We start from the raw sequence: 27,071 nt of genomic DNA, 5'->3' as shown, positions 1-27,071 counted from the left end.
AAGCTTGCAGTGCGTTTGAACCTATATAGGGAAAAAAACCCACACTATAAATAGTTCTCCCATCTCATTCACCTCCTTCCATTAAACAGCTTAAAGCCAATGAATTTATATCTTATACATTTTTATAATGTATTTTATCTCTACCCTAGATATAATCTAAAATAACTTGTCTCGGAGGATTTTAAGTATATGGCCAAAACTAAACTGTGGAAGATAAAATTTTAACCTCCCTGTATTCAAAGTGAAACATCTTATGTCATACTTCACTATATATTTCTATTGTGGAGATAAGAAACTAATTATTCACAAGCATACCAGTGCTTTGTAAGACAGAGTGTCCAGATCTAGCCTTACAGGACTTAGTCAGACTTCATTTTCAAACATACACTTGAGGTTTCTACTGATCCCTAAGGAACAGACTGAATACAGTACAAAGCAGGATTTCCCTTTGTAGAGAACTACTCTTCTCATACTTTCATTTGTATAAACATTATCTGAAGAAAATAATGTGCCAATCGCAAAAATCCAGCCTGAGAATCAAGTTCCAAAGCTTGCATTGAACAAACTGGAAAGGACTCCCCCATTGGCTTGTGAGGATTAATACTTAAATGCTCCAATTACAAAAGCTATGGTTGCCAATGGTTACTTCCTACATAGGTCTCTGTTAGGTTGCCAACATTCCCATTTGTTTTGAATTAGAATACTTGGAAACACAACAACAGGCTGCTAAACTAAGCCAGATCGTAATAAGCCATGAATTTCTTGGCATTAGGAATGAGAATTTCTAACATTAATGCTTAGCAATGGGAATGATGCCACTGCTGGCATCCTAAAGTTAAAGCATCTTAACAAAATTAACTTAAACTGCTACACATGAACTTTAAGTTAGTGCCTGAGAAGTTTTAGGAATTGCTGGTAAAAGTATCTTTTGTCTTCTTTCAGAGTTTACTTATTAGCAGCTGCTTAGAAACCTAGACTGTGAAAACAATAAAAGACCACTTTTCAAAATGTAGCATTTCAGATCCAGTGGAAATGCATTCCAGTGCTTCAGAAACAAGCACATATTCATGAAAACTGCATAACTGCAAAGCACAGTTTATAGCAAGGTGGCCTTGAGATCCACATGGCAGCATACACACATATGCACAAAATGCTGCAATCCCCTCAGAACTGCAACAGCCAGAGAAAGCAGCACATCCACCCCTTGTGGTACCATTCAAATACAACAGTCCTGAAGGGCTCTGTATCTGTGTTCAATCCAGCTAGCCTATTTATCAGAATTTTTAAACCCATGTAAGCTCATTTACATTAATTTTAATGAGGGACAGACACATTCTAGAGTACTACAGGCAGGGAACATCTTAGAAACACTGAGAAAAAAGGAATCAATACACACCACAGTCAGCTACATAAGTATCTAAAGTAATGTGTTCCCACAATAAAGTCAATCAAAGGGACAACAGCTGCTTGGTGCTACCATAATAAAATTGTCAGGAAACTTCATTTTAGCTAGCATAACTGGTTACTAGATTATAAACATTAAATTAGTAACTCTTGTGGATGAGTTACCAGCCTCAAAGTTTGAGGCTGAGACTATAACAGAGCTACTGAGAGGCCCCAGAAGGACTTGTGTAAGATTTCTTACACTGCAAAGTATAGTGGGATCTTTTAAAGAAGTACTGGATGTTTAAGGGAAAAAAAAAATCTGTATGACATAAATCCTATGAATGAGCAATGCTGTAGGTTTTATTGGAGGCCAAAGACTGACAAAAATAACCAAGGGTTGTCTATTTCTTAAGATTTCCTTCTTTTCCTAGCAATATCATCCCACCTGATTGGAAATTGAAATTGCAGGCATCTGAATTAATGTATTAAAGTGATCTACTGCCACTAAAGTTTATGTAAATGTGTTTACATTCTTGGCTGAAGCTTGACTTTGTAAATTTGTAAATCGTTACTCAGGCTGGATAGCCTTATTACCTAGAACTCAAATATATCTGAGAAGCTTTTTTCCTCCTTTCATCTCACCAGATCAAAGCAACTCATTATTACAGGGAGCTGAGGAATTCAGTCTTCTGTATTGAGAGCAGTAGCTGACACTGGGTTTAGGACTCGCTTGCACACAGCCAACCCTTCAACCTGGCAGCTGGATTGCAGAACAAACACTAGAGAAATTAGGGAAGCTGTATATCCTCCTTATCAGATCTTCACCTTGGGACAGTGGGTTTTGAAAGTGGCAATCCTGGAGAAGCTAGATAAACTAAAGTAAAATTTCTAGAAGCCCACCAACACCCACATGTATATACTAGTTCCTAGCATCCAGACCCAGAACTGAAAGACACAGGAATGGAGAGTCTTGCTGCTGCCCCACAGCTGATGAATGGAATTTCCTCATGAATGCTACCTTCCTGTTTCTGCTTGTTATCACTCACTTGAAGTTACAGGTAGGTAGATAGGAAAGTAGGTGGGCGAGTTGGTAGGGAGAAGAGAAGGAGAAGGTAGAAGAGGGGGGAGGAAGGAAGCTTCTACTTCATTACTGATTCTACATTTTCTTTAAAATCATCATTCTATTATTAGGTGTTTCACTTCAAAGAAAAAAAATATTCCATTTAAACTTACAAAACATGATCTATTAAACCAATAAAGGAAAATTTATATTTCTTATAACTTGGCAATGTCCGTGACATTTGACTCAATTTTTATCACCGTTCACAAGAGGGCATACATTAAACTTCTGAACAATAGCAGGAATCATGTACCTGACTCCCTGAAATTAAATTTCCCAAAGTACAAGCAGTTTATAAAGGAGGGGAAAAGAGATTTTCAGTTCAGCCTCTTAATATGTTCCCTGGGAAGACACAGTTCATTTCTTTGTGTTTTTGTTTTTTCCTGCAGAGAGAGAAATATATATGGGAAATTACAGTAGCAATTTGATAATCTCTATTTACTCTTGGGAAATAAAATACTTTTGTCTCTGAGCCAAACTCCAAAAAAACTAGACCTACATTCGTGTTTCCTGTCTAATAAATAATCTTTTATCCTGTAAATAGGATTCTGTACATTTTTATGCAGAGGAGCTTTCTTTAAATTATCTTGTGAATATATAAAGTATTTAAGCATAATAACTTGCACTTATATCTCTTAGCATTTATAAAAATTACTGAAAATAGAGGTAGAATTCATAACTTACTAGCTTCAGCTTGATGCTGGTTTAACTGAGGTATCTTTTACACTATCCCATTTCATTTGAGCTGAAACAACTATGCAGTTGTTTATTTCCAACTTTTCTGACTTGCAGGTTACCTCTTTCAGAAATAGGGAATAAGCTGAGCAAGCAGATATCAAACAGCTAGTAGTAATAAACTATCTGATGGTAAATAAACTATCAGCTTTTGGGAACTGCAAACTCTCTTGTTTTGAGGCTTTTTCTTCCATAAAAGTCAGCTGCAGGCTTGCTGGGGTAATCAACAACCTAGGAGTGGTGCCTGCTAAAAAACCATGGGAAGGGTAGACAGAGTGGGTCCACACTGGAAATACAAGTCCCTTGTTCAAAGGTTTCACCAGTTGTAAATTATGGAGTTAAATTATGGGATTCTGTGATTCTGTGAGTTCTTCTATTAAGTTCTGCTGGTAACAACCAAATACCTGAACTTGCTCCCTCCTGGTAGCCTAAATAGCAATACGGTTGAGTAGACTATCTCTGTTTTTGAAAAAGGGCTTCTGCTATCTTTAGATAAACTATATAAAGAAATGCCAGTGATTACAGAGCACCTAACGAATTAAAAAGCTAAGAGGAAATAAGTATCTGCAACATAACTGGAACATTATCTTTGGTGAAAGAGTGATGCTACCCCTTCCCCACCATCCCAGCTGTGAGCTAAATTGCCCAGGATTTCACAATCTCACTCAATTTCATTCACAGTCAGCAACATCAGCAAATTGCTTTCCAGTGGAAACAGAACTTTACTCCCTCACTGACAGCCTGAATGTTAAACAGTGAAGAGGCAGCAAAAAAAGCTGAAGACCTCCAGAAGAAATACAGACAAGGGGCAGGGAAGCACAGTAAAACAGAAAGAGAAATTAGGAGCATCAACATTTTTTGCTCCCTAGAAGTGATACCCCCCACAAAATTCATATTTACTAGACTATCAACTTTTGTCTGTTATATCCCACAGAGAGAAACAGTGTGTTTATTCCTCAAGGTTTTTCCATAGAGGATTTCCAATCCTTCTTCTAGCTTTTGCTCCCTGTGTCAACAGAACTGTAAGGTTTTCTTAGGACGTAAGGAAATTGCATGCAGCAACACACCTATAAAAAGATCCACTTTAAAGAGCAACCATGTTTGCAAGTATTACCCATTATAGCCAGCTGATGAAAGGCATTCATCTTCCCATCAGCAGCCAGTCTCTGCTTGCAGCCTTTTTATTAATTAAATACTCATTCCTAAATTATTATCCCTCTAAATAAATAACTCTCAATCAAATGTCCATTCCATATGCCACATATGAATGGCAGAATGGTAAAGAAAAATTCAGGAAAAAATCCAGATAAAACCCTCAAGATTATACAGACAGCATGTTAAGCTCCCCTTTAGCTTGTTGTGTCCTGTCACCCACTCACTGTTCAGAAATTACTTGGTTGAATTACTAGCTCTTTTGAGTTCAGCCCTCGTTTCAGGTTTTCTTCTAAAGCACCTCACAAGCCACAAGCTCCTCATATGTGAGTAAAACCCAGTTGCTTCCATGAAGCAGCCAGTATTTCCAGCTTTCCCTCTGTCACCTCACAATCCTCAGTCCAACTCAGCTACCCACATTTTACCAGGTTTTTTAAAAAATTTTTATATTTCCCAAATTCCCTGAGCTGACTAGGAGCACATTGAGCCATGTTCAGTTTACTTTATAATTTATACATAGAAATTATTTGGGTTCCAGAGGAATGACATGTCTAATAGCTGCTGCCTCAGAGAGCTGTGTGCCGATCTGGTGTTGCAAGCAGCAGGACTGCAGCTGTGGTCCCATTCCTCCTCCTGCTTCTACATACACCAGCACAGTCCAGCAGTGGCACTGCACACACCCCTTCAAGCCCAGCCCTGTGAATGACAAAATTACGTTAACTTGTGAGACAGAAGTATATAAAGAGATTTATTGCTGCAAAAACTCTTTTGCCTCATGGGCATTCTTGTTTAGGGTTTATAGCAATACTCTCAGGAAACTACTGCACACTCATACCATTTCAGAGTTTAGGGACACCAACTGGCTCTTCCTTGGCTGAGCCACGGGGCAGCTTGAAGGTCCTTGACATTACTTCTGAGTATGACTCAGAATTTATTAAGAAAGAAAAAAAATCTTCTTCAGATCTGTAACATCCAAAAGATTTCCTTTATCTCTCTTTGCAAGGATAAGGAATGGAAAGAACTTCACAACTCAGTTCTCCCTCATGAGGAGTGTAACAGTTAAGAAGGCAAATGACATAATGAAGGTGCTGTGGAAGCATCTCTTTCTACTACAGATGAGTGCTAGGCATTCCTTTCATGGCTTTAGTAATTCCTTAGCTGTGAAAATATTCTGTCCTTCATTAGAAACACATTCGTTCTCATAAAAAATGAAATCCATCGTGCTCTTACTGTTCAATCACTTATTATTCTAATTGCTCTAATAATCTAATGCAATGTAAAATACCACATTAAAACATTTATAAAATGTTCTGTTGCTTAGATTATATGTGTGAACTGTTCAAAGTTATTAATTCATCAATGACAGTATACATTGTAGCTTTATGGAAAGAAGAGTAAACACCCAGAAAAGCTGATGAATATTAATGATGCTTGCCAGGTAAAAAATCACTGACATAAAAACATTAACAGTTCATAAGTTTGTTATTTTTCAGTCCCATTTTGCTACCAAAATCATTCCCTCCCACAATTTTATCATTGTTTCACAGAGGATTTACCATTCATCAGCCAGTACTTCAACAGTGTCATTCCAAAGTCTAGATGATATTTTGTGTCCCTCAGCCAATACAGTACACAACAAACCTGACAACATGCTGGCTAGCAGCCACTCATGAGATTTAAGAGACCAGTCACTGTAGGTAGCAGTAATACTCGGAGTTCAAACACTGAAGACTGTCATGCAAAAATCTTTAAAAGCTCTGATTTTTTTTTTCTTCTGGCAAAATTTACATCACCTGTTCTAATGCCAGATTTTGCTTGTTACTATGGTACTCACAAGAAATGCAATTAGAAACAAGTAACTGACATCCAGGAGCTCCCATTTCAAGTTCCTTTCAAGTGCTAGGTTGTAGGTCACAGTGAGGGAATGGGAGATGTGCTTGAGAACAGCTATTTGCTGAGAGATGAGATACAAGATCAAGATGAAGACACCAAGCCCTGGTAATCTACAAATGGGTGTCTTCAGCACAGCAATGCTTAGAAAACCAAAATGACTGAAAAGTGAGTTCCCACGATCCAGTTCATTCACAGCATTATGCAGGCACCACGGTTTGTGACTGTACTGATGTACTGTCTACAATTCTGTTTCTGTTCACAGGTCACAGGGCTAAGATTTGTAGCTAACTCTTTGATGCTAAGATTTGTAGCTAACTCTTTGAAGCCTGGCTTAGGTTATCTCAGCCAGGTGCCATCCTGTTCATCTAACGTAACAACCCTTAGTAAGCAGAAACAGTTTTCAAGTTTTCAGCCATTGTTAGGGAGCACACAGAGTAGGGAGTTTATGAAAGACGAAACTTTCTGTTTGATGGTCAATAAATGTGGAAGAAAAAGGCATTTGTTACCCAATACAGAGATACATCCAAATTAAAGAAACAAATAAGGACTTTAAAACCAAACGAAATGCTGAGCTTATAAATTGTTTTCCCTCCTCCTATTTCCTCATGCTCTCTTAATTTTCAAGAACTTAAATAATAAAATTGCTTAAAAGTAATTTCTTACACTGTTATAAAATCCATTTTCTGCACAGCAGGGCCTAGTAAGAGCAGTTCACAGCTCCAGTTGAGGGTGTTACAGGAAAAAAATGAAGATATACAAGTGACGAAACATAGAATTAATCTTTGAACCATTCTATAAAAGATGAATCCCATTGTTAAATAAACAATGGCTCTAATTTAGTCGAGTTTAAGACTATAGCTCAGTATAAAAAAAAAAAAAATATTCAAATCAGTGGCCAATGTCCTCGTTTATGAGATAAATGTATCACAAAATTTGCCTAAAAATATTTTCATCATTTAAAGTATAAAATGGCCAGACACCTTTAAAGTTAGAACCCCAAGTACTGAAATGAAAGGGCAAATTCCTATTGATGTTAAGTATTTTTATTCAGGATTATTTTACTAGAATACAATTGAAGACTTTTGTTCAGGAGCTCGTTATTTCTTATTTTTTGCTCTAATACCACAAGTATCTTTTAGGCACAGGGGACAGCTGGCTCTCAGTTTTTAATGTTAATTATGGTAATCTCTGTAGACATCATCACCTCTTCACTTAATTCATAATGTAGGCATAAAATATCAGTTCAGTTTTCTACTACAGTAGCATAGTTCACTGCACTCCAGGGTTTTTTTGTGACAGATTTCTCTTTAAAGCTTCTTTTTATAGTTCAGTAATAAAAAAATTACTTCATAATTACACTTGGAAGGGTATTTTATTTTGTGAATGAATTAAAACTTGTAAGTCAGAAGAGAAGTTAAAGAGTAAAAATATAAATATTTTTTCCAGTGACACAATTCAAAGGTAATTCTGAATTTGAACTGCACCAAGATGGACATTATTCATTAATACAGCTAAGAGATGAGATACAAGATCAAGATGAAGACACCAAGCCCTGGTCATCTACAAATGGGTGTCTTCCGCACAATGCTCAATGCATTGCCTGAAGGCGGCTTCCCACTCACAACTGAGACATCCTATAGCATCTGGAACAGCTGGATGGGTGGATGGGGTTTACAGATATGGCCAACAAGCTGTAAGAAACTATGTTCCTGTAGCGCAGTAGCTGGAGGCCAGACAGGAAACTCTAGAGCATCTCAGATGACACTAGACAGCAACATTCAAGCAACCAGACAGGATGTTTAATGCCTCATTACAAACCAGTTGAGATCACATCAGCTTCATCAATGGAGCTCACCAACAACTCAATTCTTCATTTCACTCTAAAGTAGACATCTAGTTATTGGTGAGCAGAACTGCTGTATACACACATATGAATCTAGTGATGTTAATCTCAAGCTGAGTCCTACCACAGATGCCTTTATATATATCTTTATGTTCATCAATAGCAGCAGTGTTCTAACATTCAAATAGCAATAACTGTGCCTCATATGACCCAAATAAATTAGTAGAAGTTACATTATTTTCCTGCTCCAGTGATTCTCATACAAAACCATACTCAACCAGCTGTTTTTTTTTCCACCCCAATGAAAGATGCATGTCAATAAAGTAATTGGGGAACTTACAGAATCTAGCTTAGCTGCATTTTACACACAAAGAATGTAAAAAATGTTTTTCTTCTTCAGATTTAGGAGGCATGACCCACAAAAAGCATGCACAATGAATGACAGTTATGAAGACAATATATTTGAAACATGTATTATTAAAAATTAGACACCATACATGGCATCAAAGTGTATGTCCTAAAATAAAGAGATGGTGGTCATACAGCACATTTGAATGAGTAGGCAAAAACTGTGCAAACTCATTAGTTAACAGGGGTGGACTTAGAAACCTAAAATTAGTCTGAAAATGGAAAATTGTAATAAAATGTCTTTTCCTCTCAGTGCTATTCATTTCCAAAACACCTAATTCTGCCATCAAGCATCATTGTCTCCAAATATTATTTTGAGGTTTTGTATTTTCAGCTGTCACTCCCTCCCTTGCTCTCATGCAATACCTTTATTCTGAGAACCGTAGAGGTTCTTTATATAAATAACAAGGCACATAACAGCTATAAATTAGGAAGTTCCACCTTTCACAGATGGAACTGGAACAGAGCTAACATGCCCCAGAGTTACAAATTTTCTGAAGTTATCTTCTCCCAGAAAAGATTACAGTAAGTCTAATTTAATTTGGAAAATTACTGTGACCTAAGTGAACTCTCCTGTAATTTGGAGGCATCTTATTGCAGGGATATCTAACACAAAAGAGAAAGGGGCTATTATTTTTTTTTCTGAATCAGATTTCAGTGATGTGTGTCATTATATGTCCGAAACAAGTGAACACTAACACCAGGGAGGTTATCAGTCATGACTCTAGCTGCAGACAAGCTCCATATCACACATTAAAAAAAAACATTCATTCAAATCCTGCTGTGCTTAAAAAAAGCACCATACACTCCCTGACCCAAATGACCAACACAAAGCAAGTTCTCTAAATATAAGTTTAAACATAAATTCACTGAATTTACTCACTGAATTCAATGAGTGAATACACCTATACTGAGCAAGAAAAATCTGATTCCTCAAAGCATTCCCATCACCCCCAGCATGATTCAAAATGACTTTTGGCCACAGCAGAGAGCAGGATCTCCTTATCCTGCTGCAGCCCTTTTCAAGTTGAAGCAGCAAGGTAGTAGCGAAGCTCTGAGCAACTGTTTCTAATTGTTGTGAGCAGACAGCCCACAAGTAAAATCAGTCCAAGGGCTCATGTAGGCCATTTTCACAGAGATAAACTTTCCTCTCCAGCTAATTCACACATGGCAATCCTATTAAGTGAAGCAACATAGGGAAGGGACTCACTTCAAAAGTTTCCATTGATAAATCATTTCTTTCCAGCTACTACCATTCTGTAAAGATCCTACAGCCAGTGACAGGACTTGGAATTTGTGCCCATAAAGATCTCCATGGTACTGCTGCCTCCATTATTGCATGGGAAAAAGTTACCTTAGCTGGATAACTTTGATCATACTTTTAACCACAGAAGCAGAGAGACTGGTTCTTTGCTTCTGTTTGGGGATTTTTTGGTAGGGTTTTTTTGTTTGGGGCTTATTATTTCTGATGATATTAATCTGCATATTTCTCTTTTGAGTCAATAACTCTATTACAAAATAAAGGCATTTTCATCAGCTCACTGCAGCTGCTCTACCAAAAAAAACCCCTAAAAATCTTAATTAACCAATAATTTTTGGGCTGTTTATAACCAGCCCCAAACTGTTAAGAAGTCATTTAAGGCTGCATATCTTCAAAGTACTAAAAATAATTATGCAGCAGGGCTATTATGGGATATGCTCACTTAATATAGCTCAAAGAACTGAAATAAGAATGACTGAAGATGTAAATAAAAGGTTGCTTTCCAATGAAGGTATGTGTGCGTGAGAGGGGAATGGAGGAGGGGATCCTCAGCTGGAAAAGACTACACAACTCAGAAAATTTTCTTCAGATATTCTTTGGCAGAATCTGCAGCTTTTTACCTGATCTTGGAAACATACAGTCATGCAGATAAGGCAGTGTTAAACAGATCACTGCTGCCCCCAGAAAGAAAGATAAGTTAGCCTCTGGTGTTTGGATATTCCTTTTCTGACAGCTGTTCTTTCTCTCAAACTTCCTCTGCCAAGCAAAGATTATTTGGGATTGACAAATCTGTGCTTGGGAATAAACAAGATCTTTTCTCTGACAGGGTGTTGGAAATGGATGCATAAGATACAGATAACAGTATAGTCTGTCAGGTGTATTATATAGCTTGAAGGGGTCTCAGGGAAAAGGTACCAAGCCACACACCTACATATGCCTAACAGTGCTCATGAATCCATACTATTCCAGAAGACAATAAGAGCAGGAAGTCTTTCCCGTATACACTGCAACTCTGACAAGAAAACAGATAATTCTGCTTCCTACCCTGTGAGAGGGTAGAGACCGAAGAGTAGAAAGAAAAGATGAGACAGTGAGGTTGGTGTAGCTGCAATGGTAATCTGGAGGCATTAACACAACACAATGCTAAGACCTAATGAAAGTAAGAGGTGGTTTGATTTCTTTAAAAAATGCATACCCCTTTGGGATCACTAACTGCTCTGTAACCATCACCAGCTGCACATGGTGTATCAGGGCTGTCAGCATTCATGCAACCATTATCAATCAACAAACTTGCTGCCACGTCCATGACTGGAGATGTGGAAGAAATTACAAATAGTCGCAACTTCTTCAGTGACTCTTTGTTAAACACCAGCACTAAGTCTGCTGCTCTAAGTACAGCATGTGCTTTATCTGCAGCCCTAAAGGGTAGGTGCCCTCTTCTCTTTAAGCTTTACTTTCTCCTTATTCAGGCCAGAATGTTCCACTGGTGCTGCAGTGGACTCAAGTGAACAGCATGGAAGTATAAACATTTTAAGACTTGTTAAAGTTTCGGTATTTTTTCAAATGCATGTACAGAAGTAGAAATCTTCTACAAGAGCAGTTACTGCTGCACGAGTGATAATGTAATGCCCTAAAGTTCTGGTGCCAGAATAAATTTTTGTTTCTTAGGAGATGATCTTCAGCAAAATAATCCCAAAACAAACACACTACATACATGCATGTTTACATGTGTGTATGGACAAGCATTTGAAAATGACAGGTTTTCAGAAATTTATCCATAAATTATAACTACTCATTTTCAGATACGATGCAATTTAACACACCTGTACAGGATGCAGGTACCCTTGAACTCAGAATCTCTCTTTGTTATTGCTAAAAGATATATTTAATTGCAAAGAGGTGCTGCATCTTTGTTAAACTTTTGTGTTACATTTATACTGCCATTCACTACTTCAAATTCACTTTACTCTATTAGTATTCTGTCTGAATGCTTGACACCAGCCAAGACCAGCACTTTTCTTTTACCTGGAGTAATGAATAGCTTGATGTCCTGCAATATTAAAATAGAAGTCAGTTGTATGTTTCATCTCATCAGTATGTCCAGAGACTTCAATCCAGTGTGCTATTGGGAGGCAGTAAACTCCATCTACTATGTTGCTCTGGTCGTAAACACAACATCGATCATGATGGGGCCCATCACCTAAAACAGAAGAAAGGACAATTGCAGGCTGTTCATCTTCAGAAAGATTTTTCAGATGTGAACTGAGGAGTGGTTTTTGCTGCCTGTTCAAAGTGCATTTCTCATAACACATCATTAACATCTGAAACCTTCTGTTACTAACAGAAGCACTACCACAAAGCAAGTGTTCAGCATTTTTCAAATTATTTTTGAAATCCCAAACAATAAGGTGTATAAAATTCTCAAATCATCAACTGTGGCATTTAAAATTTCAATAATAATTAATTTCATTTAAGTTCCTCTTTTGATGTCTGATAATATGTGACCTCAGTGTTTAATGTTTCTGCTGTGTGACCTCCACTGGGGGGGTGATCCAGCTTGCTGTGGCACAGTCTAGCTCTGACACAGTACGGCACTGTCACCTTGCCTCAGGCTTATTCCCAAGGAAACTGCCCAGCTACGAGAATGACGTAAGAGAAACCAGAGAATGTTTCTGTTCAAGATCAGAAAGGTAAAACCACAAACAAAGGTAGGATTGGTGACCCTGGATTTGTCACTAGCTTAAGGGTTCAGGATGAAAAACACCTCTGTGGAAAGGGATCAAATCTGAAAGAAAAGCAAGCAGGTGGCAGACAGCAACCCAGAAGTGTTGAAGATCTGTTTCAGGGAACAAAGACTGGTCTTCCTCCACCTCATCCACAGCTGCCTGGCAGCAAAGACTCTCGGGTGTCTTGTCTTGCACAGGATGCACACTGCTGCCTAGCCTAGCAGTTCATTAAATCCTACCATCTTTTATGTTTGCTAAACAATAAATAGCTGTTTTGTACTCTTCAGATGCATACATCCCACTTACAGAGTTTGTTCATATACAGTAAAAGTTGCCCAAAGTGACCCAGAAAGAGATGGTCACATCTGGGAGTGATCACAATTACCTAAAACAGTCTTGTCTAAGGTAAGAATACTTTCTTAGTTTTCCACAACCTAATATCCATTACCCCTTCTTCTACTCTTATAGCAATAGTGTGAGCTTTAGTACATAAAACCAATTTTTAAAAACCATGACAGAATAAGCATCTTCAATTTAACTGGGCTGTGTCAATAAAAAGGTTATCTAGCCTCCAAAAATTTAACATATATATATTCTCCCCCTTACCCTATTTTTACATACTTATTGTAATACTAATTGCCATGTAGGAATTATTGTGCAGATTAGAAGTGACCTAGTCTATGGCTTTCTTTTAATGTATGACTCTTACACTTATACATTATTAATGATGTCAGAATATTTCTGGGTAAAATTAAGCCCAAAGGAGTATCTTCAATTTCACACTGCACGTGAATACATGACCAGCTTCCAAGCACCACATTTAGGGAAATTTGCTAGAGCAAGTGTGTTTTGGGAGACGTATTAATGCAATGATTAGAGAATAAGACTAATATTAAATACCGAAGCTCAACCTCCTTATTTCCAAATGACATGCAGAGTATTTTATCGTAATTGTGAAATATTATTTACCAAAAAGAAAAATAATACTTAGCAGAAAACTACTTTCTCTGTATTGCTGAACCACTTGGCACCATATGCCATAGTAGGACACAGCTTTTCATAAATACGGTGAGCAAGATAAGTGCATACCTCCTGAAGCTACAAATATCACATTTCTAATTGTTTGCACATTTTAGCACTTCTAAGTAATATTTAAAGACAGCAGTTTACATTAATAAATACAACAGTGTAACAAAACCTATGGATGTTTATGACATTTGTCACAAATAATATTCATAATTGTCATATTCAAAATCTTAACAACCACAAATAACACATCTTGCCTTTCCCATTTTACTCTCTCACAACTGTCTGTAGCAGAGCACATCACCATGGCCCTGCCTTGCCATCACAAGGCTGTGTGTGATCCTGACCCTTACCTGCTGACGGGCAGATATCCCATCCCAGCCACAGCCCCATCCCCAGGCTCCAGGGAGGTGCCTGATGCCTGGGACCGCCAGCCCCTTGGGGTGTCCTGCAGCCTCCAGGTAGCTGCCAGCCCTCACTGCCACTGGCAGTTTTGAACCATGTTCTCAGGATCTCTGCCTCTTTTGCTACTCCAAGTCCTATTTTATCTTGCATGTGGGTGCCCTCATACCCACTCTGGCTCTCTCAAGGACTGCTCCTTCCATTGTTCACAGCTCTTCCTCCTCTCTCACAAGGGTTCCTGTATAAATGTTGGCAATCACAACCTATGACCTCTTCCTCCTGCTTAATTTCTTCCTTCCTCAAGGTACTAGTCAGCCCTACAAGACAACAAAGCCTCACTCTTTGTCTTCATGATCTCAATTGCACCAGTACATACTTCCTACTTTCCCATTTACAACTGCAGCTGCATGAAGTGCTTGGACTTCTGTCATTTGGCAGTTTTACTCTCTGTTCTCCTTCTCCAGCCTTAATTCTTGTCTTTTAATTTTTTTTCCCCTTCTCTATTATCTGTCTTCTTAAACGGCAGAAAACTCCTGGCTTTGTAACCTATTCACCTTCACCACTATTCACTCCTTACCCAGCCTACAACACCACATAAAAGCAGGGCCTAGAGTAAATTACCAAGAGATGCTGCTTGATTTGTTCCCTCAAACAGGTTTTGTCAAATCTCATTCTGAAAAGCTTCCTTCTCTAATTGTCATTTATCATTGTTGATTATTCTGTACCCCTCAACCTCACCTTCCACTGTGGCCTAAATTCAAATGGGAATCTCAAAAGTTAGTTTCTGTTTTGCCTGTGATACTAAGGTAAACATTAACTACTTGCATTCCTAACATTTTTAATGAGAATTGCATAGCTTTTTACTACTCCTTACGTTATACACGATCCATGAATTAACAACCCTCTCACTGAAATAAGATGTCTGTGTAACAGTATGTATATGAATATACATTCAACATACATATATGTATGTTGTGTATATATATTGTGTATATACATTTACTTGTTGAATATATATTTAATTATATATATTCAACAAATACAACATTATAATTTCAGACAGGAAGGCAAGAGTGCTACCATCTGAAAGAAATACTAATTTAGAGAACAGTATGATCACACTGAACTGTGTTCAGGAAGCCGAATTCTCTATTCCCCTTGCAAGAGTTATGAAAGAAAGCAATTACCACAAATGATCAAGATCTCACTACCCAGGTATCATCCAAATGATACACAGGTGCTTCTTGACACAGCCTGTTTCACAAGACACATTTAACAAATAAGTTTCAAAAAAGGAGGAAGTTTTTATATCACTTCATATCAGGCTTCTGCTAGCACAGTTTGTCACAGGAAAACCATAATATTTTAGACTCCATAAAACAATGCAAGAAAAGTTTCATAAGTAGAGCCAGGTGACAAGTTTGGAGGAGTAATGTAGAACTTATCAATTATTTCAAGCTGCTACAAAAGAGCTAAAGATTGCATTTTTTTATCTTCCAGAATCATTTAATATAAAAATAAAAGTCAGCCAACTAAACCAGCTTTCATTCAAGGTAACTGATCATAAACCATGTTTCAAATAGAAAACAATCAGCATCACTTACATGTTCTGTTATATATCTGCAGAATGTATACAGCTAGGAAAATAGGCACAGCCTGGCTGATGAGCAGAAATCATTAGCTGGTCTGCCCCTACCTTTTTTAAACTTTACTCTCAAGTTTCCTCTGTCTGAAGCAAGGTACATCAACCTCATGGTATGATGTACATCCAGGCAAGACATGCTTTAATCTCATTTTAGCCCCTTTAGCTCCAGTGATGGAGTAGACTCCTTACATCTCATCTGCAGTAAAGTTATGTGACTCCATCGGATTTGACTCAGAACAGCCAGCCCAAGACTTCTCACAAGCCCTCGAAGAGCTCCTGCCAAAAGCAAAACAGCTTTCAGAGGCAGGACAAAAACCTGACATACAAAGTGAAACATTTACTCTCTCCTCCATCACCACAATAGGCCAAGCAAAAATCTTGCTGCATTTGGATCCCTGGAGCATGGGGACTTTCCCATGCCCAGGACAAGCTTGAGGCAGTGACCAGCAGCACCATAGTCCAAAGACCATCACTTCATTGCTCTCTCTCTAGTCCAGGGCTGTTGATGTGGCTGGTTATTCTGGGAGGAAACAAGTGTGTGATGAAGGCAGTGGGACCAAGCTCAGCAGAATCTGACTCTTCTCAGTGCATCATAAATGTGTTGCTGCCCTTTCATATTTCTTAACTTCCGCTTAGGCACAGAGATATCTTAGAGATAAATCTATCTATTTATCTATCTTAAGAGATAAAAGATAGCACCCAGTGCAGACAGAAATTACATGAGACTGCCTGTATGGAGAGTCCAGACATGCCTGCTCATACCTGAAGCTGCTCATATCCACACCAACTCCCAACTCCACTCAAAGTTTACATTTGTCCTACTCCAGAAATCCCCCTTATCTGCTTTATCTGGAAGGGCACTGCACCTATGGATTTTCTAAGTGACTCTGCTAAGAAGTCAGACACAGAAGCCCTTCCTCACAGAAACCATGCTCATCCTTACTGCTCACTTCTCAAATGTACAAAGTGTTTCCTAAAGTATGTTACCAAAACTGAAGGCCTAGTACTGAAGTTTAGTTTCTGCACATGAAGCTTGGAAAGGGCCCCACCTACAAGCTGGGAAGGCTATCCTGACTGTGCCAGGAAACCACATTTGCCATGGTGCTTCCACACCACTGTCTGGCATAGCACAAACAGAGAAGGTGCAGGGTATAGTTTGCTACAATCCAACATGCTTCCAGGACCACAAATGCACTTTACATCTTTACCAACAACAAAGCGTGCACCACTGCCAATCCCAGGCACATTACACTCAGAGATTGAATGGCTGGAGAGATTCACATCCCTTTTACAAGTCGGGTGCTTTAGATTTCATTAGGAGGGCAACAGCTTGAAACAGAGAGTGCTGACTGTGAGGATGTACCACAGAATCCCTGAGGGAGCTGCAAGGCAAATTCTCACCAAAACGAACCCTTTGATGCGTAAATTGTTAATGTAAATGTGTCTGTCCCCTTACACTAAATAGTGTTCCCAACCTTACCCAAACCTTTTACAAAGACTTCAAGAAACTTTGAATAAGCCCCCCATGACTCTACCAGTCTCCAGAGCAGGAATTCATCACAACTCCCATTTAAACATGTTGCTCAGGCACAGCATCTGTGCACCTCCTCACCTGCATTTTGTGAGACAGCAATATCGCCTGTCTCAGAACTAACATGCTGCTCACAGCACACACCATAAGACCACTGGGTAGGCATCCAGGCACTTCTAATACTAAATAAACAACTATCTGCATGATTAGTTTGGGGTTTTTTAGTAGTCAAGAAAACATTGTGCAACTTCAAAGATTTGGAGGAATTTCAACAGCATTTCAACTTTCCTGTTTCCTAGTAAAGTAAAGAAAATCAAATCTGTTTTCCACCCACCTGTTCACCTTTGCAGAAATGAAAACAAGCACAAATGCCCTTTGAGAAAGGGCAATACACAACAGGAAATACAAGTTTTTACAGTTCAAGACACTTTTAAATCAGTATTTTTAATTCTTCTTGGTTTTATTCATATCATTCCAAGTAGCAAACATTGGTTTAATTATTTTGGGGAAGCAAATACACAATCATTTAAAAACATGTAAAATTCAAAGATAAAAAAGGGTAAGTTAAATATCTGAACAGTACTGATTCTCTTGTTGATTGATCATGTCGACTTTCCTAATTAAAGAACAGAAGGAATTCATAAGAGTTTGTCAGAAGATACAGGTCCTAGTTTAATCAATAGGGTATCACCTTTTCCCTTCAATAAGGTCCAGAATGATTTTATTTAAATTCTTTGTGACTCTCCACAGCAAAAATGCTTGTCTAAAAGAGAAACATAAAAGCTAGTTTCTAGGCATTAAAATAGAAAGTTTCTCATTGCTTTTGCAACTCACTTGTTGCTAGAGTTCAAAGGAACCAAGCAGTCCCACTTACAGCTCAAGCTTCACAGAGGGGTCTTTCAAAACCTGCATGATGGCACTTTTGGCTCCTGCTTTAATGCATACAAATAATGATCAAAGCAGCATAAGAAGGAAGCTGGCTGTACAAACAACCAAACAAAAGATTAAAATCGAAGATTTCCACATAACTGATACATGGCACTGGCAAAAGACAGGGATGAGATCAAAACAAAAGAAAAACATGAAGATACAGTAAGAAAGAAAAAGATGTCCAAAGACCAAGGACTAGAAGAAGATAAACAGGGACCAAAAGAGGCTCTTCTGAAATTTGATCTAATCACACAGTAACAGAATGCAAAGAAAAATCTTCAATTAGTATTTTATTACAGCTCTACTTCAGGGATGAAAAAATATAATCCAGCATTCTGCCAACAGCACAGACTCATCTTGAAAGAGAGGACAACTGCACCCAGATTGCATAGAAGAGCCACAGTAGTGAAATTACTAGCTTGATCTCAAAAGATAATGAGCCAAATCTGGGTCAATGAAATTTCTCTGCACCACTGAGTGTGGTGAACAAGAAAAACATGAATGAATAAAAAATAACTAAGATTGCCTCTTTCACTGTGTCCTTTGCAGAGACTGCACTAGTGCACTGCCCAGTCATAATTTGCTCAGCCACTGGCTTGTTGTATACCTTGCTGGAAGTTTTAATATTTGTCTGTTTTCTACTGTGTGAGGAAAGGTATGTAGAAACTCCAGGGCACAGCAACAGCCACAGAGGTGATGTGTATCTCATCCCTGCCTTAGGTAGACCCTAAACCACAGGTGTACAACTTCCAAACCTCGAAACCCCAGCAAGGACAACATGTTTTGCAGTTCACTGCTACCTCTGAAAAACCACAGGGCTACTTAAATAACCTTGTATATGCACATTAGCTTCAATGGCAACTAAGAAACCCAAACAGCACATATCCAGGCAATTTTCAGACCACCTATTCACAAATCAGTAAGAAGAAAGATTTACTCTTACAATACTTGTCATTTATTTTGCAGCAAGCTTTATATGGCAAGTAACATTTTTAAATATGCCTAAATATTATACATAATTACATTTGCAGTATTAAACAAGGTCATTTAACAAGGTAAATGAGCAGCTTGAGTTCATGCTTAGAAATTCCCCTGGAGGTGTTTAGTAACATCATAAGCACTATCAATATTCTGGGGCAAAGGGATGGGGAGGGCTTGAGGAATAGAAGATTAAAAAAAAAGTAATAGAACAACAGGAACTAAAGGAAACACATGGGGAAAAAAATCTCAGAAATTAAGGATTTAAAAGATTAAGTATTTGCTAGCTTATGTATCTTTCATACCAACATTACAGTGAAGAATAGCCTCAAGTCCTATTTTGGACACAACTCAGTTACCTGAATGTGCTACTGCATGGCGTCATTATCAGACATTAATTGAGCTTCTTTCACTATACCCAAAATACTCAAATTTACTTAACCTTTACACCAGCTTCTGCCACAGAAGTCTCCCTGCTGTCTAACTGTCTTTACGAAATTCAGTCTCTGAGGTCTTGAAATAGGATCAGTCTCAATCCCCCAAAGGCCAAATTGCTGCTGACTGTTAAAAAAAAAAAAAAAAAAGAAGTAGGGGAGGCTAGATTCTCCTCACTGGAACTGAGTGAGGCAGGTATTTTAGCAGTATGAGTCTGCCACGGGATCTTGGACTGGAGTGCCACCTTCCCAAAGTCTCAGCAAAGCCCCTGAATAATTGCCCTTTGTTTTCACACCTCTGACAAATAGCACCAAATAACACATTTAAATTCTGTATGTCACGTACTAACCCTACTTGTATGCTTAATAAAAGCCTGGTTTGCTTTTTAATGCTACTTTTCTGGCTGTCAATAAACCATCTTCCCATTAGATTCTGCAACAGTACGTGAAATTACTGTATTACTTGCATACCTAATATTGTTATAAGACAAAATTGTTAATTTGCAGCACCTAGTTCACTAACTCCTCCTTCATGACTGGTTTGCTTTTCAGAAACATTTCCTTGCGTTTGCCAGCCCAAAAGAGATCTCCAAAAAGAAGAAGACTAGCTGCATCATACACTGCATGTTTATTTTCTACCAGACTTAAAACAGACTTTTTCAACTTCTCATCTTGGTATATAACCAAGAAAACAAGTTTTTTTATTTGTACAAAAATCCAGTCTGAATTCAATATTTTTAGTCTATTAGTCTTACTCCTAAGAGAATTCTTTTAATGGATTTTCAAAAGTATGCCAGAATTATAACTAAATTGCTTACAAGAAAGCCTTCCTCAGTGCTTAATGCTGTTAATCAAGGCCGTTTTTTTCTTTTAAATCAGAGATGAGAAAATAAGAATTTATCTCTCTAGGTCTGCTTAGACACAGGTGTTTCTGAGTGGGAGCTGCTACTGCACTAACACTTTTCAAGCAAATGCCCAATCTAACTATGTAGATTAAGACAGAGAAAAGCAAATAAAAGGGAAATCAGATCATGTAAAAAAAAAAAGAACAACAAACAAACAAAAGAAAGAGATTCTTCTCAGAGAGATGGTGGAAAATAACAATAAAGGAAATAGATGATAGGAGAATGTCTGATAGCAACAAAATGTTTAATGTAATAGTCTTCCTAACTGCTTTGAAACAGTCTATGGCATTGTACTGTCTATTACTGTTACTTTCTACAATACCAGAAAGACCACTGAACTACAGGCAGGAAACAAGCTACACCAAAAGAGTAACCATCACAAAAATCTTAACCAAGATATTATCCCAGTTACTTATCACTTCTTAGTGCTTCTTGCCCTTGAAAATAAATTCTCAACCCATACTGCATGCTGCTGTCACTTGGACGTGAGGGCAGGGAGTGAAGTGAGGGATGGGAACATTAGTAAATAAAGTTTTTGAGTAAATAACACATTTATTTTAACTTTACCATTATAACCACAAGTGCTCTAATTAGGTTCTCACAGCAGGCAGAGCAGGCCCCCTATTATCTTTGTGGGTACGAAACTACACACATCTATGAAATCCAGAGGAATGCATGTATCCTATTTTTACTCTTCTAATTTTGCAGTTTCATGAGCAACTCTCTTGCTTTATTGATCTTCAGCAGTCTGCTCAGTATAAATTGGTTAATGCTGACACACAGAAAGTAATGAAAAACTTGCTACCAATTAATTATACTACGATCCACAATAAATATACGTCTTGAGGGGCTTGAAGGATAAAACACCAGGACTTACCATACTTTGTAAACAAAAGTTTCTCTCTACTCATTAGACATATTGGGTAGTAGTTTTCAAGTAATCCACTTTTACGCACAAAGTTTCCTCAATCACAAAGTGTTAAACATCTAGTACTGTCCACAAAGTAACAGCCTTGCTTGGACAAGATGCATATTATACACAATTATTCAGCTATCAACACCCAGTTATGCTTTATGTTCCTTCCTAGTCACTACCTACTTCGAAACAAGACTAGGATGGGGGAAGCAATTTTTGGATTATTTTCAAAAGCAGAGCAGATTACACTGGATTCTGGTGAAATGCGCAAGCAGCTGCAAAATCTTAGGTACGCACTGGCTATAGGCAGGTAAAACGGCGACACCCAGTGGGAACACTGCGTAAAATACCTGCATTAACAGAGGTATGAAGAAATGTTCTCTACTTCAGGTTCTTTTCTCCATCTTTTTGTTTTTAGTAATAGAACTGCTACCTAATTTGAGTATCTGTACATTAACTTTGAGAAAGAAAGAAAAAGAGATGCATCTCAGTTACAGAAAAATAATGTTGCATCCAACTGTACTTCTCCAGACCAGCCTTAAAGGGTTTTTACTTTCTGCCAATGGCTTAGCCACAGATAATTTTTTATTCTGCTACAATCTCAGCATTATATTAACTTCCCATATAGCTTTCACAGAATTATACACATTTAGTTTCATATTGAGGCCAAGAAACAAGAGTGACAGAGCACTGGAACAGGTTTCCCAGGGAGGTTCTGGTGTCTCCTACGTTGGAGATACTCAAGGCCCGCCTGGACAAGTTCCTGTGTGATGTACTCTAGGTTACCCTGCTCTTGCAGGGGGGCTGGACTAGATGATCCTTCGAGGTCCCTTCCAACCCTTGGGATTCTGTGATTCCAGTTTCAACACACTGCCACTTCAAGTGAAATATTTTACTATCACAGATGTTTTCAGCCCATGAAGTGCTCAACCCTTAAAAGCCATGATCAAATTTTACTTATGATATTTTCACTAATTACAGTATCATTAAAAGCTCTGTTACTTCATAAATGTACAAGTCTTTTAACTACCATCATAAGTGTTTGTTGTCCAACAGACAGCTTAAAATGTAACTAATGATCTCAGAGGAGCATGAACTGGAAATGCTGGAAAGCCAAGATACCAAGCCACAGGCTGCATAACCTAGCTGTTTCTAAACTGAACTGTGTTGTACTGTCTGGTTTGGGCCCCCAAGAGCACAGGAGCAGGTAAGTGTAAAAAAAAAAAAAACACTTTCTTTTTTCTCCTTCCCCCACTCAAAACTAGAGATTTTTTTTTTGAATGCATAAGGCTCTGCCTCACCTGTACAAACTACTACAAGGTAGGTTAACCGTGTTTTTCATCTTTAACTGGCAATACGGCATCTGTCTAGCTTCAAGCAAGCACCAACTTCATCAAACTAGGTTATGTGAAACTGGATCAATATTTTAGAATATCAGCTTTTATTCATATATATATATACATATATATATAATATTTTTTTTACCCCTTCACAAAACATAAGGTGTCTACAAACTGCACTCCAGCATCTCAAAATACAGATGGTGGCATACCCTTAGTAACTCTTCTGTTCTTTTATGGAACATGTATCTTGTATAGTACCTGCAGTTTATTTAGACCAGACTAAAGGGGATTAAAGGCACTGACAAGAATTCAAACAAACTCACAAAAACAAATTCAAACATAAGTTTCATCTTGTGTTTATTTAGTTTTGACAGTAAGAACAATATACTTTTACTTTCCATGCTGGAAGGGAGAAATAAACTGAGTTCTGCAGAATCTAGATCAAAAACAAAGCACACAGAAAGATACATGGGATGTAGTTGGAAGGAAAAGAAAAAAAAAAAAAAAAAAAACAAAACACACACCAAAAAAAGGGTATATACATTCATTTATTTTTTCTAATGGGCAAACCTATTCCCAGATTCTATAGTTCAACATAACCTGTTTTTCCATAGATACTTTAGCAGTTGAAAACCCTCCTGGGTAACAGGCCTTTCAGCTTAACTCACAGAGGGTAAGCAAAGTACCAAACTTGAAGAAACATCACTTGGGCCAGAGTCCATACAGAAACTTTGTGATTTGAGCCAGAAGAGCCAAATGGCTGTGACAGGCTCTGGATGAAGACTGGCATTGTCACCTGGGGCAGCACAGTAAGTACGTGACTCTTCAGAAGGACAAAAGTTTTCTCTGCCACCTCCTCCTCCTAGAGAACTAGTTCCCTCCAGACACAAGTAACAAAGCCCTTCCACAGGCCGAGCCTCACCTGAAGTTTCCTAGCAAACCACCTGACAGAACCCAAAAGCCACACAACACTGCCCCATGACTTTGACTCTTCTAGACCACAGGAACAAATACATTAATTTCATCTTTCAGTTTCCTCACTGCACTTGAATGGCTGTAAGGATAAACTAAATTCATACTCAAAACACATGATGCAACATGTACTGTAATATAAAAATCATATGCATTAGTAGTGGAATCCTCACACAAGGCATACTAATAAAAAACTTGAGGAGTAATTTTCTTAAACATAGTACATTATTTCACATCCCATCCAAGTAAACATCTGACATCCATAACTGTACAGGAGTTTCTCTGGTTACAGATGAATGCCTCAACTCATAAACTTAGAGCAAGTATCGTTCTGCACTTTCCTCTATCTCTTACAACCATGTCTTCAAAACTGCAGATGTTCCATTAACTGTTATATGTCTCCCAAAGCACATCTTAATCCTAAACACACAGGATACAAAAAAGTCAAAGCACATCATTTGTGTATCACCAAAATGTTTTCCTATTTTAGAAAGGGCAACTGCCTTTGCAAACTGTGACTTTTACAAGAACGAACAGATGACAGACAAAACTTTTATTAATCTACAGCTGAAATAATAATTTAAAAAAAATCACTAAAATAAGATCAAAAAGGACTGATATTGCTTAATTATTGCACAGAAAAACCTTATTATGCTCCCTTCATATAATACATGAACAACAACAAATTTCAAATTTAGTTCTTTCCTGTAAATAATAACTTAGAAAACAATAGTTGATATGAATGACTTATTAAAAACCACCTCTGCATTTGAATAATACACCCATTTGTTTTCCATCACTGTAGCTAAGTAAGCTCAAATTGCTAAGCATTCACCATGGCAAGAACAAAATTCCACAGAGGTTAATCCTAAAGCTGCAGCAGTAGGCCTACTGCCAAAACAGAGTATGTTTATTATTCAGACTGCATTTACAAAATGCAGTTCCAGGTATGGACAATACCTTGAGGTATCACTGCTTCCAAACTATACAGTAACCATCACCTTACAATTGCAGATTCCCTACAGACTGAAACACTCTTTTATTAATGCTATATTCTATGTGGTGAGGACCTCTTTTATATACCAGCATCATTGGCATGTTATGTACAACAGCACCTTCAAAAGAGACCCAATTCTGCTTCCTTGGAAAGATGTAAAGATTTCTATTCCATAAATTCTCTTTTCCTGCATTTCTGCAAAAGAAAAACATGGTTAAAACAGGCAAATACGCTATTTATTTTAGCTGCTAAATAAAACAAATACTAATGCATGACATAAACAGTACTTCATGATGTAAACCTCTGTGAATGCACTATCAACACAGAGTCTTTTATTAGTATAGAGAAGAAAAAACAAATGGAACAGTTAAGATGACATGCACGTTTTAGTCTATGTAACAGAATGGCACTTTAAAAGGGTGATATATGTTCCTAAAACATAGCTGAAGAGCAACTGCTCTACAATATTTTATTTTGGAATATGGATTATAAAACTATTTTGTTAGTTAAAAAAAAAAGAAAACAAAAAACCACTCACAAACTACCTAGTCATCTGTCTCCCTTTCACTGAGCTGGATCCACTCCTCAGTGACAAGAGGTATATTTAGCACTTTATTTGACTCAGCATTCAATTGTTATGCATGTTCTCTTTTATTTATCATACTTAAATACACCAGAACAGCACATGAAAACCGACTAAAGCTATTCAACATTTGACAACACAGAACAGGAGGAAATCTCCGTGGAAGTACTACTGAAACAGCACAAAGCCTGGAACTTCTCCCTTTTTTTCTTTTAATCAATTCCAATAGCAAAATTAACCAGCCTGAGAGTGCCATCAGCACATTTCAGCTTACTGAAATAAAGTTACACCTTAATGCATTAAGTAGGAACTTCCGACATCTTTACTTGTTGGGAAAGAAAGAAAAAAAGAACCAAAAACTTCACCATGACAACGGGTACCTAAAGTAACGAAAAGATAATGAAACAGTTTCCAGGACCTTTTACTAACCTAGAACAGCGGCTGCCTTCCGCATTCACTCTCCCGCATCACATCGTTAAAAACAGTTTTATTAGCGACATGTCATGTCACGACAGGCTAGGAGGTTCTACCTACAAGCAGGCTTTAGGCCATCCACTCTACAGGAGGAGGCCGTTTCCGCCGACAGCCGGAGGCAGAGAGCACGACCTGCTTGCCCGAGACGCCGCTCCCGGCCCCTGGGTGATACTCCGGGACGATGGACACGAGGCGGCGCTGCTGGAGCCTACGGCCCAGCCCTGGAGAGAAACCCCTCCGGGCCCACCCGCCCTACGACGTGAGCGTAACTACCGAGCGCCACCGCCTCAGCCCCCAGGCCCAAACCCCTCCCCGGGGCGGGACAAAAGCGGTGGCACCGCCCAGCCATCGGGGTCCGCAAGCACCTCCTCGAGTGCCGCGTGCCCCCTATTACCTTCCCAGATGAGGTCTCCACCTTGCCGCCGCAGGAACTTGTACCAGAAGGGGTCAGGAACGTCCTGGTCCGGCAGCAACACCTCTGCCAGCCACAGCGAGGGCTCCTGGCCGGCCAGCGGGGCGGTCGGCCGCGCCGGCTTCATGGGCACGGCGCGCTGCGGATCCCAGTGTCCCAGCTCCGGCCGGGAGCCGGCCACCAGGAGCACGCCTCCGCCTTCCGTCATCCGCGCCGGCAGCACCACACCAAAACGAAAGAGCATGGCGGGCAGCTGCCTCCGTCTGACCGGAGCCTCTTCCGTTCGGGCGCGGCGCCGCTAGGGGGTCGTGTCGGGCCCGCACTTCCGGGCGGAGCCGAGGCGCCGGTGGGGGTGGGGTTGGGGGTGGCCGGGCTGGACCGAGCATCGTGTCGTCTTGTCCTTCAGGGGTGTTCCTGTGTGCCCGCACGTAGCAGAGAGGACTTCCTTCCCAAAACACTTCTGGGAGTTAAACCGATACCTGTCCCGGATAGGGTCCTAAAGTTGGGACTGGAGCATTACCTTTGAGAGTACACACTGGGATCCGAGGTTGCAAGTGGTGCACGTTGTGTATACAGCCTTTTGCATGTGTTACCGCTTCCTTAGATGAAGCTACTGCAGTTACTCTAGGGAGCCCAGACTTAATTTAGCACAGCAAATGTCATTAAATAACCACCATATGTGCAGTGTTACAAACAAGGTTTAGCCTCAAGTAACGCTTAGGTATGCAGGATGTGTGTATCTTCCTGGCAGGCGGGGAAGCCAATTGTGGCGAGATCAGAAATGTGAAATGTTGGGGAGGTTAGAAAGCTTTTTAAAGAATTCTTTAGCTCCCAAGTACTCTGTTTTGCCCTTCTGTCTGTAATTTGGCAGGTGCTACTTGTAGGACTTGCAAGGAATGACTGAGAAAGGATGCAATCCAGCCATTGATAGGTCCATTGTTGTGTGAATACACCCATTTCATGGACGTTTTAAGGACAGAAACAAGAGAAGTTATAACT

At 38.9% G+C, this 27,071-nt stretch overlaps 1 protein-coding gene across 1 annotated transcript in view; it reads right to left on the bottom strand.

The window, feature by feature from the left end:
• EPM2A (EPM2A glucan phosphatase, laforin) overlaps positions 1-26,339 on the bottom strand; it is a 39,723-nt gene extending 13,384 nt beyond the window's left edge. Inside the window, exons 1-2 of the mRNA XM_034061129.1 lie at positions 26,055-26,339; positions 11,824-11,998 (exon numbers count right to left, since the gene is read on the bottom strand). Of these exons, the coding sequence (XP_033917020.1) occupies positions 11,824-11,998; positions 26,055-26,316 (437 nt within the window). The 5' untranslated portion in view covers positions 26,317-26,339. The remainder of the gene's footprint in view (positions 1-11,823; positions 11,999-26,054) is intronic.
• Positions 26,340-27,071: the final 732 nt, after the last annotated feature.

This window comes from Melopsittacus undulatus, chromosome 3 (assembly GCF_012275295.1).
Source record: "Melopsittacus undulatus isolate bMelUnd1 chromosome 3, bMelUnd1.mat.Z, whole genome shotgun sequence".
NCBI lineage: Eukaryota > Metazoa > Chordata > Aves > Psittaciformes > Psittaculidae > Melopsittacus > Melopsittacus undulatus.
The sequence above is the reverse complement of the archived record's forward strand: the minus strand, read 5'-3'. Positions and strand labels throughout refer to the sequence as shown.